This window comes from Bombyx mori, chromosome 23 (genome assembly GCF_030269925.1).
Source record: "Bombyx mori chromosome 23, ASM3026992v2".
Taxonomy (NCBI): Eukaryota; Metazoa; Arthropoda; class Insecta; order Lepidoptera; family Bombycidae; genus Bombyx; species Bombyx mori.
Window position 1 is genome coordinate 19,480,443 of NC_085129.1, and position 17,746 is coordinate 19,498,188.

General features: G+C 37.4%; 1 protein-coding gene across 2 annotated transcripts; it reads left to right on the forward strand.

The window, feature by feature from the left end:
- Nucleotides 1–1,235: 1,235 nt before the first annotated feature.
- LOC101743235 (uncharacterized) lies at nucleotides 1,236–16,995 on the forward strand. Of its 2 annotated transcripts, XM_062675395.1 has the most exons (16): nucleotides 1,236–1,572; nucleotides 2,234–2,391; nucleotides 2,836–3,026; nucleotides 3,203–3,306; nucleotides 3,783–3,903; nucleotides 4,578–4,724; nucleotides 5,502–5,584; nucleotides 7,294–7,767; nucleotides 8,108–8,237; nucleotides 9,164–9,243; nucleotides 10,058–10,223; nucleotides 11,042–11,142; nucleotides 11,921–12,459; nucleotides 13,608–13,727; nucleotides 14,095–14,193; nucleotides 14,615–16,995. In XM_062675395.1, exons 1-16 carry the CDS (start codon nucleotides 1,459–1,461, stop codon nucleotides 14,766–14,768), a joined length of 2,781 nt encoding a protein of 926 aa, XP_062531379.1. In that variant the 5' UTR covers nucleotides 1,236–1,458; the 3' UTR covers nucleotides 14,769–16,995. The 2 variants fall into 2 exon arrangements, with proteins under 2 accessions (XP_062531379.1, XP_012549854.1); XM_012694400.4 differs by having other exon boundaries at nucleotides 2,234–3,026.
- Nucleotides 16,996–17,746: the final 751 nt, after the last annotated feature.

Sequence of the window (17,746 nt, forward strand, 5' to 3'; positions counted from 1 at the left end):
GTGAGTCTGCACGGGTAGGTACCACCACCCCGCCTATTTCTGCCGTGAAGCAGTAATGCGTTTCGGTTTGAAGGGTGGAGTAGTCGTTATAACTATACTGAGACCTTAGAACTTATATCTCAAGATGGGTGGCGCATTTACGTTTTAGATGTCTATGGGCTCCAGTAACCACTTAACACCAGGTGGACTGTGAGCTCGTCCACCCTTTTAGGCAATAAAAAAATAAAAAAGCCTGCCAGGTTAGAATACGATACACTGCCAACCCGTCGGGCTAAATTTATCATTTGTGCAGCGTGTACGGCTGTAGTTTAAATCTATATATACATATTTTATACATAATACGATGGGTTTGACTGTTGTGCGGAGTGGTGCCCGTGAACGGTACGCCCCGGCGCTGGCTGCTGTCCTCTGCTTCTTTTTTTTTGTTTTTTGTTTCCCTTACAACTAACTAACCTAACTACAAACTAACTAAAACTATCTACAGCTACTAACTACTATTTACAAGGCAGATGGACAACAGTCAGCCAAAAATCCGGGGCCCGCCACCGGCCCCATGCTGCGGCCCCACCTCTACAAAACAGAGGGTGAGCCGTGGCACTACTTTAGGCGCTCACCCGCTCTGGGCTCCCCAGAAGGGGAAGATGGAAGCGGGGAGAGACCGACTTAAAACATTCTCTTGACGGAGGAGTGATCCACCCACGGGGTTGGTGCAATGGGTCTGCATAGGGGGCATCCCAATAAGTGGAGGGAACGATGAGTGTGAACAGCTTAGTCCCATGGGGGCACTCGTTATGAGCACTCCCATATCACTCCGGTTAAGCCTACTATTTTGACATAAAAGGGGGTTCCAGTAGCTCCCTTGGTAGCGCCCGACCATCAGGTGGTCTGGCGTGCAATACCGACCGGAGGAGATACCTTGCATAGCAGGTGGTCGCCAAAGCCGATATGACGTGGGCGGGCATTTTCAAAGACTATAGGTATTTTCTGACAGAAATTCAATAAGTCTCTCATTGTTTGAGTATTCTCAAACAAATTCTAAAAGGGCATCGATTCCGACTGCTTGATAAAGATATAAGGTTAAAGTCTCATCAGTATTACTTCTTTACCGTTCCATACATAAACCATAACATTTATAATAAAAGAAACTATATCGGCTGTATGGGCTTAAACCCGAAGAACTACAAAAATTCACAAAACAAAAACACAATTTCGCTCCTCACGTTCCCGCCAAAAAGTTTATACAGATTAAAAATCAATGTCAAAAGTCATAGATGAAACAGATTGAAATTTAATGAGAATCCGCGGGTCTAAACAAAATCATGAGTTTTGTTTATTTTAAGATCAGATTACATTCCTATTATTTCCTATTGTAGTACTTTTTAAGTTTCGTGTAATTTTGTAATGGGTTGAATTTTCCAACAAATTATGTACTAAAACATAAATGAATAAGTTGTTAAAATGAATACTAATAATCATGGTTGGACCTTATGCCCTTCCAAAAGATTTCCCGGTAAATTTTATTATTTTAACGTCTTGAATGGTGAGGCAGCTTGGAGTTTGACTGATAATGAAGTAAGTAATCATAATTTATTAAAGTTAACCATCTCTAACCAATGTTGCGTTCTAGAAAAGCTGTTTAGTAATATTAATGGCTTTTTCTATTTATATTATTCATCCGTAGTTTATCGTAAAAGTCAATCTATACAAAAAAAATATATATTTAACAAAAAATAAATTGCGTACACATTTTCAAAATACCCGAAGTTGCAATTACATGATGCAAACAATAAAATTTGGATCGAAGGGAAAATCTTGACTTTCGTCAAATGATAATTATTAACTCAGTATTATTATTAAATCAGCAAATAAAACCAATAATCCTAACATTTCATCGACTATTTACAAGAACATTGTACATGCTAGACTTATTGTATATTTTGGCCGCGAATGACGTCATACACAGTAAAGTTTCGCTCGCTCCCATTGTTTAAATTTAGGCGGTTAATTCGAAAAATGAGTATTCTGATCCCTAATACTAAAGCTACTGTTTCCTGTTACTATCTTAATAACGTTTTTGCTTTATCGAAATTCATGTTCTTTTATGGATTAACAGCAGTGTCTATCACAATAATATAAGCTTAGCAAATGTTGTCCATTTTAGCTTTGATAATTGTCCATTATAAATACATGTAATGCTAAAAGATAAACAACTAGTTTATTAATTAACTTTCAGGGTACAGCCGTGGAAAAGAATAAAGAAATACATAAAATCACAGACAACAAGCACAATTATGCCGAACCAAGCAATCCTCCTGAAAATTCCAGACCAATGACAGGGCCAAAGTATTATCCCAAAATCGTACCAGAATTTGGTCAAGCAGTCTTCCCTAAGTATGTTCAGCCTTCTGTACCAAATATTGTTTGGACACCAATACCTTTGCCAACACCTCTGTTTGCTACTTACAATGTCAAGTCCACTGAAGATAAATTGACACAAACCGAGATAGATACACATTTCCAAATCCAAAATACTAGGATCCCTCTAAATGAACGATTCATGAATTATAAAAGACCTGGAATACATTTCAATGAAGACATGAATCTACAAAATAAACCTGTTTTGAATAATGCTCATTCTCCATATGAAACATTTGGTACATTTAGTCCATTTAGTCCAATAACTAAATGTTTAATTAAAGAACCAATACTGAAATTAAATACTGACTTTCCTTCATTGACCCCAAAAACACAATCTCAAAACAAATCCCTTCAAGATTTTTCTAAAGTAAACCAAAATGTTTTTTTTAAAGTAAACAATAACATTAAATCCAATAGTGAAAACACTTTTGCAAGACAGGAAAATGGTAAGGCTAATAATGAATCATTTAAAAACGAAGAATGTCTGATGATAAATTCACAAAGAGTACAAGATCACAAAGATCTAATGAAGTTGGAAAAACATGATCTGAGGCTATTACTGCTTGCCAAAAAGAGAGGAACATCTGAAAGGGTACATCCTAGTATTGGTAAGTTGATGAAAATTCTGTACACAACTTTAAATCATTACTTGTTAAGGAAACTTTGTGTACAAACAACTCAGTCCATTCTGTATTTTAAAAGATTATTCGAGGCTCTATATTACCTTTACATTAAATTACCTTTTTTAATTCCTTTGACATGAAACAATATCATTTTATCACAGAAAAAAAAACCAAGACAGTATCGGATGAACCATCTAAACTGCTAACGTCGATGAGGGTTACGTTCAATTTAAACAATCAAGATTACAATGAAGAGGATAAACAGGTATGTTTCATTAAATTCCTGATTCTAGAATGAATTACAATGATATTTTTTTTATCCACGGAAAAAAATATCGTCGTGATGTTACCGTTAATGGTATTCACAAAATAATAAGTTAAGTTAATATTAAGAATATTTATGAGACAGAAAATAATTTTTATTTTTTTTGCTTTTATGGGTGGACGAGCGCACAGCCCACCTGGTGTTAAGTGGTTACTGGAGCCCATAGACATCTACAACGCAAATACGCCATCCACCTTGATACATAAGTTTTAAGGTCTCAAGTATAGTTACAACGGCTGCCCCACCCTTCAAACCAAAACGCATTACTGCTTCACGGCAGAAATAGGCAGGGTGGTGCTACCTACCCCTGCGGACTCACAAGAGGTCCTACCACAAGTATATATTAATGTAGAGAACTGATATTTGATCTTGAGATCTTGAGAATAATATATAATCTCATATATATCTGTTTTCAGAACCAGAATGTGACATGGAATTTGAGAAATTTGTTTCTGGAAGACATCAATAGTTATTTTCTCATTGACATCGAAACGTTTTTGGAGAAATTGAATTTGATAGAATGTTACATTGCAGAAGGTGAGTGTGCTTAGTGCGGATTTATTACGGGTTGGGGCTGAGTATAAATTAAAACCCTTCAACTGATATATTAATTAAAACTCAATTTAATTATTACGACAATTAATGTAGATATCACAATACACTTATTTGCTTTCTTGAAGCGATCCGTTCGACTTTTATAGTTGTTTCGACTATATCTATTTTCCAGAAGGTTTCCGATAGAACTGTATGTATATCAAGCAGCAGTGCTTCTCGTACAAAGAATACAACAGCTTTACTTCAGATACACAAAAATAGAAAGTTAATAGACAAGAATTAAACTGAAAATCATGGATTGCATAAAAGTGACAAAATGTGAACTTAAAAATATAAAAATTAGCAAAAAATATTGAAATGAATGTATTAATGTACCCTCTGTGTGTAATGAGTCTGAGCATGAGTGAGTGTAAGAGGGTGTGTGGTGTGGGTGTAGTCAAAAACATTAAAAGCTGTATAACAAACTTTCAGACCAATTAAATATAGAAGTTCTGCATTTCTTACTGTTTAGGGGATATATATATTAAGGTGTTTATTAATTTTATTATAAGCAGTGGGCAAAAGAACCTATGGATAAATTGGATTTTAAATCGGATGGTTCTACAGACATTATGATTATGTCGCCTCTTAACATAAATTATTAATCTTATTCTCAGATGAGAACCGACGTCTACTGATACCGGAGCTGATGAGGAACGAAATTGATGCCTTCTCTAGGGTCGAAGCTCGTGACATTAAAATTGTATGTGCGGCCAGGAAAATAACGCGGATGCTGGCAAGAGCGACACAGCAATTTATTATCTGTGAGTATTTTTTTTCTAATATTTTTGACTTTTTGGCGGGAACGCGAGAAGTGAAGTTGTGTGATTTGTTTTATTTTGTCTATTTAGTGTTTCTTCGGGTTTAAATGTGTAATAACGGTGGTTTATTAACTGTTTATTATCTGTGAAAGTGCACAAATGTGGGAAAATGAAACAAAGCCGCTGGACGTAACTTCTCGGGATCCTCCAAAAAGTCCACTGAAAAAATCATCATCAGTAAATGACCATCGTTTTACTGAGATTATATTTCATCCTATATCATCTCATTTCATTTAATTTCACTCGATATTATCATTTTTCATAAAGTAAGAATATAAATTAAAATAAGACATGGCTTAAAGGTCTTAGTTACCAGTTCATAAAATCTAAATCTAAAAGTATAAAGTGTTCCAATTTTAAAAAGGAAAGTGTTAATTTGCTAAACTCAAACTCAAGTGCATAACTATTGGTCGGTCTGATGCTGGTGTGCGCGTCACGCCGCAGTACCGATTGTTTTGGTACTGTTAGGCATTGCTGAGCCGGTAACCGTTTTCAAGCCTCGTTATTTGTGTTATCTTTGTTTTTAATTTTTGTACCTAATGTATGTTTGGAATAAATGTTTATTATTATTATTGTTTTTCGGAAAGGTAATCTTTTCTTAGCACTTTGGCTAGTCTGAACCACATCCACGGGCCTAAACCAAGTGAATGCTGAGTGTAGTAAGGAAAATTTATTATTATTATTATTATTATTAGTACTTCCGTTTCGTTATTGTTTCAGTGCAAAATAAATGGGGCGAACATTTGAGAATGTCGACGAACGATCTGATATTGAACTACTGTATCGAGATGGGTCACAGAGCGGTGAGTTTGCATTGTAGATATTCAATCTTGGTAGCTTAGAAGCCCTTAGATATCGTAACGTGAATATGGACGGCAATTGAACGCCTTAAAGATCCACGTTTTGGGCACTGGAAACATACAGGATATGGTAAGAATACACACACAAGAAAGTATTGCGACGGTAGCTATTGCAGAAGAGAAGACATCTGATATACGAAAGATGTCTGAATAGCGCTAACAACACTCAAAATTTTACCTACACTTCACAAGATACCTTGAAGAACTAATGTACATAGTCGATGTAGCGGCAGTCGTCGCGGCCTAAAGGATAAGACGTCCGGTGTATTCGTATCTGGCGATGCAACGGTGTTCGAATCCCGCAGGCGGGTACCAGATTTCTAATGAAATACGTACTTTTATATATTTATTAGAATAATTTTAATTTGCGTAATTACTGGTGGTAGGACCTCTTGTGAATCCGCACGGGTAGGTACCACCATCCTGCCTATTTTTGCCGTGAAGCAGTAATGCATTGCGGCTTGAACGGTAGGGCTGCCGTTGTAACTATACTAAGACCTTAGAACCCATATCTCAAGGTGGGGCATTTACGTTGTAGATGTCTATGAGCTCCAGTAACCATTTAACACCAGGTGTGCTGTGAGCTCGTCCATCCGACTAAATAATAAAAAGTCATCATAGAACTATGGAGGGGATAGGAGCACCTTGTATAGGGGACAAGATGATAAAGTGTCCGCTTGTAAACAGCAAGTTGTTATTGGAAGACTCACCGAAATAGCGCTAGTGTAGAAAGTGGAAATGATATGAATATAGCAGTTTTAAACAGAGCGAAATGCGCTGAATTGAAGTGAAGTAGTTGTTTATGGCGCTATTTTTAAAATCTTTCCCTTCGCTACAGTGGCGCCACCTTAATTGACTCTCATTCAACGGACACTTTTTAATGCACTGAGATGATGCTCCATACTTCTACCCTCCATGTATAGAACCCAAGATATTTGACAGACGTCTGAATTTCGCTAATGACATTTTCAAAGCTTGCGTATATACAAGTTCCGAGCAATGAATGGCATTGGGACCGTCGGTCTACCGAGCAATATTCACAGTGGAAGACCTTCGTTATGTCATTACTTGTGTGAAAACTGGTAACCGCGATCAGACATGTAAAACCAAACAACAGAGAGTATGTACGTAATAATAATTAATGATAATAAGTGTTCGGTGTAATACGGCCGAACATCTTAGTAAGCTATAACGCCACACTGCACGCTTATTTAAAGTTGCAGTTGAACAGTATCAACAGTCGTGAAACAACCCGGTTACGCGGAAGTTGGCTCTTGTCCTCGCGACCGTAACATTTAACATTTACATTTAGTAATTAAAACATTAACATTAACATATAACAATAACATTTAGAGCATTGAACCTTTGTACAACCTAGAACATTTGTACAACCTAGAACATTTGTAGAGCATAGAACATTTGTACAACCTAGAACATTTGTAGAGCATAGAAAATATTTGTAAGTGATTGTGAATTAAAGTGAATTAGTAAAATCCAGACTTATCATTGGTGAACAACTACTGCAAACCAGCTCTGTGCCCCCACAATAAGTTTTAAAGTATGTGATATGTGGTCTAGTTTCGATTGTAGGCCGCGCGAACTGGCTATAAAAAAAAATACGTTCCATAATTAATTTTAATTAATCTTTACAGATACTGATAACGGACGATTCGAATCTGCGAAAACGGGCGGTAAATTTAAAAATAAAATGCTTGAGCACTCAACAGATCAGTTCAGAACGAAACGACTGTGACATTCGTTTGTACAGAAATAAAAGTCAAAATGACGTCACTCATCACTCTGAAGCAACAAGGAGCTGGCGCATTGGCGATGGCGCATATAAACTGACATGCGACAATAACACTGACGGCCAAAGGAAGTTGTCATTTAAAAACACGAAAGGAACGGAAAACTTCGAGTTCAATACCAACGAGATTGGGAATGAATGGAATGAACGGTTTTTGAATTTCGTTCCCGCAGACCACAGTCTAAGTTCCATAGACAACGAATTGAAAGGTTTCTCCGTGGTGAACGATTTGATCGAGCACAGATTAAGGAGCAGATTCGACGAATGGACCTGTAGCTTCACGCAGATCATGGAGAGCACTATTTTGAATATAATACAGGTAGTTTTTTTTTTTTTTTTTTTTCATTTCAATAACATTTGATAACGTCGGTTAACGGTGGACAGCGGCTTGGTTATGTTCATGAGAGCGACGGTAACCACTCACCATCGTGTGGACCGGGGGGCAGCCGTTGTAACTATACTCGAGACCTTAGACCTTACATCTCAAGGTGGGTGGCGCATTTACGTTGTAGATGTCTATGGGCTCCAGTAACCACTTAACACCAGGTGGGCTGTGAGCTCGTCCATCCATCTAAGCAACAAAAAAAAATTAAAAAAAAATTTGGACCTCATGCCTCAAGCAGTTTAGAGCTCTTTAATTTTTATTAATTTTTTTCCAGCCAAACGACAGACAACCTATCAATAGTTTAATAGAAGCATTAATGAAACTCCGAAATTATTGTGAAGACGAAAATATTAATAACATCATAGAGAAACTAAAGGACCTGTTCGAAAATAATTGTCAGAGAGGTACGTATGTTAACTGTGCTATTAACAGTGTCATCGCTGTTTTAGTACGCGCTAAAGTTAAATTCTGTGCTGAAGTTTTGCTGTGAACATAACAGGTGACTCTTAGTAAGTATTAATGATATTAAGAAGGCATTTGAACATAATTTTCGTGTAATATTAATGATTTCGATTTAAAATCACTAGATATTTCTTAATGTCTAAAAACTAAACACGTATCTCTCCACGTGTTGTGGTATGCAACTAATCGTTGTTTGTTCTTGTATAATCTATATTTATTTTAGCCGCTTATGACGTCACACCAAACGTTGTTGCGTGCCGTAATACTTTATTATACTATAATATAATACTAATAATTTTAAAAAAACACTTTAAATTTACCAGAAGATTGATCATTAAAATTAATAAATAGTTTATATAATAATAATAATAAAAATATAGAAACTATAGATTTTTTTTTATTGCGTAGATGTGTGGACGTGCTCACAGCCCACCTGGTGTTAAGTGGTTACTGGAACCCATAGACATCTACAACGTAAATGCGCCACCCACCTTGAGATAGAAGTTCTAAGGTCTCAGTATAGTTACAACGGCTGCCCCGCCCTTCAAACCGAAACGCATTACTGCTTCACGGCAGAAATAGGCAGGGCGGTGGTACCTACCCGTGCGGACTCATAAGAGTTCCTACCACCAGTAATAGATGTAATAATAATGTGTTTATGTAAGTTGTATTGAGAGAAAAACAAAACATGTGTTTATAAAAGCTATATAAAACTTTAAAGCACAGATAGGTGGCGAACTCATGGTCCATCTGATGTAAAGTGGTCACCGTATTCCATAGATATGCTCCAGCTCGATACATGGGCTAAAGTATCATTTGGTTCTTTCTGTTCTCAACTAATCATAATGTTGTATTATTCTTTTTACAGGTAAAATAAAGAAAGACATTAACGGGAATGAATTTATGAAAATAATCGGCTGCGGTTTTATTTTATTAAAGAATCTACAGGTAAATGTATACGATTCGAGATGGCTCTTTGGCGTAGCGGTTAGTGAGCCAGGCTTGGGAAACACGAACGCCGGATTCGAGACCCGATCAAAGGCGATGTCTTCGGTAGACCTATTAGTTTAAAACACCTTTGTTTCTAATACAAAATTACACGTACCAATAGATTTTTGTATGTATAATTTTATAAATATACCGGTATTTTTTTTTAAATTGTAAATCTAAATCGTCTAGAGATCACCACTGATAGACAAAAATAAAAATAAAAATGAAGATAGCTCAAGCAGAATTCGAGGAACGTCTGCTCTAACACACTCTAAAATCTTCGATGGCGATTGCAGCGCCATCTGCTCTTCGAATAATTTTTCTATAAAAAATATGATTAGTATTATTAGGAACGTATGTACCAAGATCAAAAAAAAAAATTCTTGAAACTACTCGCGCGCCCCCTGTGGTCCGCTGCCGGTACTAAAACAGATATTTTCTGTGGCGTGCCAACCATGACTGTGCTAAGTTTTATTGCGACTTAGTAACACTGTACAGGACCAACATTATTATATCGAGGGACGAAACTCTGCAATTCGTTTATTACGTGGCATTTATCTTTGTAATTAAAGCTCCGTTTTATTTGGTATCAGCATCAACAAATCGATATTTGTAGTTGTAGTAATATAATAAATAGTTGAAAAAGTTGTCATAAAATTCTTTTAAATTTTAAACATTAAATGGTTCTCGTGTAATGTTGCAAAAATTTCGCTTAAATAGCCTTCGATATAATATGTATTATTATATAAATAGGCTGCGTTGTCGTTTGCAGATATACTACGCCAACGACCGGGACCTCGAGGAAGCCTGCGAGTCCATGGACCACTTGATACGTAACATCGTGGACCCGGCCGCCGACCCGCACGCGCCCGACCACAGCGCCAGCGACGCGCAGCATCCGCCCGCCGGGACGGACGCACAGCACGAGAGGCGGATCTGTGAGTTGTCGCATTCAACACGTCATTCAGATTTATTTTTATTGGATATTATGACCTGGTAACTAAGACCTTTAGGTCATGTCTTATTTTAATTTATATTCTTATTTTTTATGAAAAATGATAATATGGATTGAAATGAAATGAAATGAGAATTAATATTATTTGTCTTGGCGAAATCTTTGATTATAGAAGTATTACATGGTTCTTAGTTATTAAGTCTTTCACAACAGGACCATAATAACGTTTAAACTTATAATTTCAATGAATTATAGTCAAATTTCGACTACTGGGGGACCACTAGTTATTATTATTGAGTCATTAATTCTGAATGAGGACTTTTTGGCGGCAACGCAAGGAGTGAAGTTGTGTAATTTGTTTTATTTAGTGTTTCTTCAGGTTTAAATGTGTAATACTGGTGGTTTATTAACTGTTTGTTATCTGTAAAAGTGCACAAATGTGCGAAAATGATACAAAGCCGCTGGACGTAACTTCTCGAGATCCTTCAAAAAGTCCACTGAAAAAATCTTAATCAATGACCACCATTTTACTGAGATTATATTTCATCCCATATCATCTCATCTCATTTCATTTAATTTCATCACAGTTGATGAATATCTCAAATTAATCATCTTCATTTCATTTCACTCCATATTGTCATTTTTCATAAAAATAAGAATATAAATTAAAATAAGACATGACTTAACGGTCTTAGTTACCAGGGCATAAAATGCCTTTAAAAAAAAAGAACAAGTATATTGGTTTCTATTAGTTCGCTTTTGTACATAAGAACTGTTAACATAATAATTGTATCATTACAGTCAGAAAGAAATCAACGGAAGTACTAAATTACGTGATGAAGCACTACCCTCAGTGGGAGAGCTGCGAGGGAAACGACGTGACGAGGATCGCTGATGAAAAGGTAATCATGAGAAACTCTGCTGGTTTTTTTTTCTACCTAAGCTGGTAGCCTTGAGAGGCTATGTCAGCGTAACTTTAACTTGTAGGCGACCTCGCGGGGCTCAAACCTGACGACGTTGCTAACGAACCCTAGCAAGAGCGGTGCTTCGCAGAATCTACCACCGGATCGAATTCGCGACCCAACGAGAACTCGGCTGATCTGCAAGACTGCAGTTCGCAATTAAGAGACGATAACTAGTTTTGCGAGACCTAGTATTTTCGACTATACCACACAGTCGTACGGTATATATTTGCGTAACGCATTCGATGTTCTTTACGCGTTCTACGTACCAAACGGAAATTCGTCTAAAATAAATTAAGATTCGTTGCGAAATGCGACTTTATAGCATCCGCTTTAAAGACGTGTTTCATTTAAACGATCTACAAAAATATGCATTAATATATGTATTAACTATGTATTAAAAAAGTAAGGAGCACGATCTTTTATAGGAGGAAAGTTGAAAAGGTGTCCGCCTGTAAACAGCAAGTTGTTGTTGGAAGTCTTATCGACATAGCGCTAGTGTAGGAAGTGGTAGTTATATAAATATATCAATTTTGAACAAAGTGAAGTGCGGTAGTTTATGGCGCTGTGTTTTAAATATTTCTTGCTACAGTGGCGCCACCTTAATTGGCTCCTTTTCAGCGGACACTTTTTAACACACTGAGACAGTGCTATTTACTTCTACCCTCCATCATTTTAGAGGTGAAACTATGGAACTAATGCGGATATATTTTTGCAGGCACAAAAAATTCCTGACAGCCGGAAGGTATTCAGGGCTTTGGGTAAAGATTTGAATCACGTCAAAATAGACAGAAACAACAATATGTCTATGACTAAAGCCAATTTCTTACCCAAGAAGACGACCCAAAAAGCTGTTAATAATACCGGGAAAATCATTGAAAATGGCAACATCGAAACGGCCAGACCTATGCTGGAACATCAAAACGATAAGATTCAAACGCAGAACAGAATTGAGAAGAAAATCGATTTAAACACGAAGGAAGGGATCAATGGAAAGAAACTGAACAATGAAGGTTCGAAATTTGAAAATTCAAATGTCATTACCGGCGCGGTTCGGTGCGATAGTGATGTGCGACTGGCGATGAACATGAACAGTTCCGATTTGAATCGAGACGATTTGAATGACGTTGATGATGTCATGTCCGTCAACGATTTATACGACAGCGGTATTGAAAACGACAGCTACCAAGCTTATTCGCTGGCCAAGTCATTTTTCTACGAGCTCAGCACTACTTTCATTGAAGTACACGAATTCATGTATGTATGAGATTTTTATTATTTCAATTGGTCTTTAGTTCTATTAGTAAAGTCACAAGAGCCCGTGGATATCATTCAATCCACGAGACTTATATTTTGCGTCAGTAAATCAGATCAAGGGTCACGATGTACTTTGTGCTAAGTGGTTACCAGAGCCTATAGACATTACAATGTATTTGTAGACAGCGGCTTGACCGAGCGTCGGTAACTACTTACTGCATGCCCGTCTGTCTACAAAGGCAATAAAAGAAAAAAATGTGTGCGTGTACTAGTGTACACACGTAAGAAGTGAAACTTCTTTATGGCCTTATTTTTCGAAAAATGATCTACATGCAACTTTCTAGAAATTTGTTAAATAAAGTTAAATTAGATAAAGTTTAAACAAAAGGATTTTATTATCATAGACATGAATACAAAAAAGTTAAATTAGATAAAGTTTAAACAAAAGGATTTTATTATCATAGACATGAATACAAAAAAGATGGCGCGTAACGGAAAAATGTGACGCGTAACCGAAAAATGTGACGGTAAATTTTTTTCCAACGCCGATAAGGAAGTTTCACTTCAAAACGAATTCAGTCATAAATTTAGAGACATGAGATTATTTTTAAATTGGAAATAGACAAGGCGGTGGTCTCACTAAATGTCCTACCTACCTAACTGTATCCTTACATAATCTTATCCCTGTTTTTCTTAGTCCACTGCTCACTGACTATACTGACACTTGCTTTCCCTAGTTTAAGTCACATTAGTTATAAAATATGTTAGTAATTTCATAATACGCTTTTATGATGCACACATCTGTGGATGATCGTGTTGATTCCCACTTATTTCCCCTACCTATTCGCTGTTAGCCTAAAGGGCTATTACAGTTACGCCCAGACGGGTAGGTGAGCTTATAGGCTCAACTTGAGAGTTTGCTAACATCAGTCCTAGTAAGAGCAGTGCTTTGCTGAATCCACCACCGGATCGGAGTTGCGACCCACTGAGAAGATCCGCCCAGAAACTCAGTGGGTTCTGTCGACGAAGTTCGATTGTTGATTAATTATTTTCAACTGCCGACGAGTGTCGATTAAAAATGGTCCCTAAAACCCTGTACTACAACAATAATAATACACTTTAGTATTTATATATTTGTAACTTTTCAGAAACGAAACCGGCTCGTTGATCCGACACAAGGACATGGAGGAGCCGGAGAAGATGGAAATTAATAATAAAATAAGGAAGACCTTAGAATTGGTTAATAATGTTACTGGGAACTTGAAGAGGTACATTGAATTTGGTTAATAGCATGATCCGATCATGGAACGTATGTAATGTTTGTAGTCGATTAGAGGATAACACGCGGGGCGTTGGGGGGGGGTGTAAGCATCTAAAGACTTGGAGGTAACTGGGCGTAGGACGTGTTGTGAGTCCGCGCGGGTAGGTACCACCGCCCTACCTATTTCTGTTGTGAAGCAGTAATGCGTTTCGGTTTGAAGGATGGGGCAGTCGTTGTAACTATACTGAAACCTTACTCGAAGAACCTTACTCCCCTTCTACGATAGTCTAGTAAACCTTTGTTGTTATTAGTATTTAGGTTGTATATGTCTATTATAATGATCTTTTTGTTATTAACGAACGTAAAAATCCCAGGATAATAGAACGTGAAGACGACGGGGACAGGACAATAAGACGGTACCTCATTAAGGCGGGCATCGAAGCAACCGCTGACCGGCGAATGGACAAGTACGGGTAAGTGGAGCCGCGAACGCAGATATGTACATTATTAAATTAAAAGATTTTTCCCTCGAGCGTTTAGCGTCGCTCCGTCAGCGGCATTAACGTCGTTGATGCCCATGGGCTCCGTTAGCTTAACATTGGACGGCTGATGATGATTTTTACTGGTGGTAGAACCTCTTGTGAGTCCGCACGGGTAGGTATCACCACCTCGCCTATTTCTGCCGTGAAGCAGTAACGCGTTTCGGTTCGAAGGGTGGGGCAGCCGTTGTAACTATACTGAAACCTTAGAACTATATCTCAAGGTGGGTGGCGGCATTTATGTTGTAAATGTCCATGGACTCCAGTAAACAATTAACACCAGGTGGGCTGGTGAGCTCGTCAACCAATCTAAAATTTTAAGACTAGTATACAAATAATCTTGTTAATTTCACAGTCAAGTAACGAAGAAATGCCTGGAGCAATGGCGCCACTCGCAATCCGCGCTGCGGGCGATGTTGGCACTGACCGATATCGTTAGCGACGAAACGTACGATTTTGATAACGCGACGAGCTCAGGTAGCGTGCAGTATATTAATATATTCGAATAATCAATCTTCAAGGCTAAGATTGTCCGGAAAAATTCCTAATCGGGTTTCCGTGTCGGAAATCGCGGTTTAGAGTAGTCGGAATGCTGGCGTTTCGAACAGAATGCTCTATAAGGGGGATCTATTAAAACAAAATTGAATTTGTTAAATGTTCGTAAAAAAAAAACTCAGCGATAATAGATTTGGAATTTCTGTTTGCGTATTGCATCGTAAAAATCTACGAGCTTCTACGACGCGTCGAAAGAATTTGCGAATTGATTCGCGTCCCGCATTCCTGCGATGTTAAAGGCTTCGTCAAACAGAACGCGTAATTAGCGCGCGTCAGAACGCTAAACTGACGCCGCGCTATGACCCCGAGATGTGTTGTGCTACTATGGTAACATACCGTCACACAGAGCCCCAGCGTTATAAGTACGCAGCGCTCTGTCGCGGCGTTAGGACGCTTTGACGTCAGGCGTTGTCATTTTTTACAAATTTTATTTTAGCGTCCTAGTGAATGTATATTAAAATACTAGATCATGCCCGAAAAATTTATAGGATACGTTAGAAAACACCCATGCTTATACAATGCCACATCTGAATCACTCGACATCTCAATACTTTTAATTTTTCACACTGCTATCGAAAGGCACTATGATTTGGCGAATGTTACGTTGCGTCAAGGAGCGTTGGACTCATCTAGTCAATTTGCGTTACATGAAAAGAGCGCGACGTTAAAACGCGGCGCTAAGTACGCGTTCTGTTTGACGAAGGCTTTAAAGGATTGTGAAATTGAACGCTAATTGTAGAAAGGAAACGCCTTGATGCACGAAATCGCATTGCAGACATTCGTGTTGCGAATTCGCATCGCGCTGATTCGCAGATTTGTGTACAAACCCTTTGTTATTGAAATTCAACATATCGATATGGATGAAAGGCTATTTGGTTTAAGCTACATTTTACCAACTTTACAAGAGAGCAATTTCAAATTTATAATTTACAAAAAAAATACCATGACAAAAAAAACTTCTTCAGCTGTTCGAATAGAGTAAACTTAATTGAAGTTCAATTAAAAAACATCGAACTGTTGATGCTGATACCAAGCTGATTTACTGGTGGACCTCTTGAGAGTTTGCGCGGGTAGGTACCATCGCCCTGCCTATTTCTGCCGTGAAGCAGTAATGCGTTTCGGTTTGAAGGGCGGGGCAGCCGTTGTAACTATACTCAGACCTTAGAACTCGAGGTGGGTGGCGCATTTACGTTGTAGATGTCTATGAGCTCCAGTAACCACTAAACACAAGATGGGCTGTGAGCTCGTCCACCCATCTAAGTTATAAAAAAAAACCTTTTTTTAAAATAAATGTTGCGTATTAAGCGAAATGTAGCTTAAACCAAATCGCCTTTCGCCCTTTGATATATTTGTTTTTATTATTAAACTAATTCATAGGAACATTATATTTACTTTGTAAATTTAAAAAACTATTTTTTCTGAGTTCGGTCCCCCAGGGACGTACTCAGGCGTTTATTTTTTACAAATATAATTTGTTGGCTGTGCGTTGGTTGCTTGTTACTCAATCGGCCAGGATATTATTGTATAGTCAAGGAGTTTCTAGCCCGTGTGCGCCTTACACCATTATCATCACCCAAGCGCCCTCTGGTGAATGCGCGCTCAAATGGAATAGGTACGAATGTAACGGGTTCATTGAAAGCGCAGAGGTCGACACGATCTAACTCCTAAAGCCGCCTCTATCCATAGTTATAAGTTATAAACAGGAGTGATTGTTATAAAATAACATAAACTCCGCTTTTAAATATCGGCTCAGACACGCTCATTATGCCAATCAATTAAGGGGTAGGCAGCGGTTTGGCTCTGTCCCTGGCATTGCTGACATCCATGGGCGACAGTAGCTGCTTACCATCAGGAGGGCCGTATGCTCGTCTGCCTGCTCGGGCAATAAAAAATATGTTAAATATAAACAGAAAAATCTACATGTTTCGATAGTCTAGCACCACTGACCCGCTTTTTAACAAATGTAATCCGTGTTTGAAAATTTCCAAGTCTGACATAAATGACAGCTGTCAAAAATGTATCTGTCACATTGTTTTCGTATATTTTTTCTAATGAGATAACAGCGTATAAAATGGTGATAAGTTAAAAAAATGTTGGGTAATATAATATGTTATCGTTTACCTCATTTTGTAACTCAATTTATTGTTTTTGAGAAATAAATTTACAAATTTTCGTTATGTATTTTTTTTTGTTGTTTTATTTATTACATTTATCCCGAAGTGAAGGATCCTAAAGAAATACAAAAAGAATGTTTTTGGTATAATAAATTTATTTTAGATCACAATGTATTATATATTATGTATAATTTATAGGCGCAATTACAATATATTACTGAAATATTAATACTAAACAATTTTATTATGTACGTACCTACATACATTTATGACTTGTGTATTATGTACGTAAATACATTTTTTTTTTATAGCTTAGACGGGTGGACGATCTCACAGCCCACCTGGTGTTTAGTGGTTACTGGAGCCCATAGACATCTACGACGTAAATGCGCCACCCACCTTGAGATATAAGTTCTAAGGTCTCAGTATAGTTACAACGGCTGCCCCGCCCTTCAAACTTATTAGGGTGTTTCCATTTTTCCACAGACGTTAATGTAACCTTGCAGGGATATCTTAATATCTATATATTAAATACGTGAAGCAAAAACTTTGTATCCCTTTTTACGAAAATTGCGCGGACGGAGGAGTATGAAATTTTCCACACTTATAGAGAATATAGAGAAGAAGTGCACAATGCTAATATATTTTTTTAATAATGCATAAAAGATACATTAAATCGATAAAGAAAACATTACACACACTACATACCATGTATTTGACGCACACACGCATGCATACTATTTATTGTCAAACTTTTGTTCTTGACGTCTGTTGTCAAATTGAGAATAGATTAAATATTGTTTGTCTTTGTTAATATT

Bases quoted from the DNA above. Each gene is read 5' to 3' on its own strand.
- LOC101743235 (XM_012694400.4), top strand. From the start codon at position 1,459: ATGAATACTAATAATCATGGTTGGACCTTATGCCCTTCCAAAAGATTT. The intron at 1,573-2,233 runs GTAAGTAATCAT...ATTAACTTTCAG, and splicing joins GGAGTTTGACTGATAATGAA to GGTACAGCCGTGGAAAAGAA. The intron at 12,460-13,607 runs GTATGTATGAGA...GTAACTTTTCAG, and splicing joins ATTGAAGTACACGAATTCAT to AAACGAAACCGGCTCGTTGA.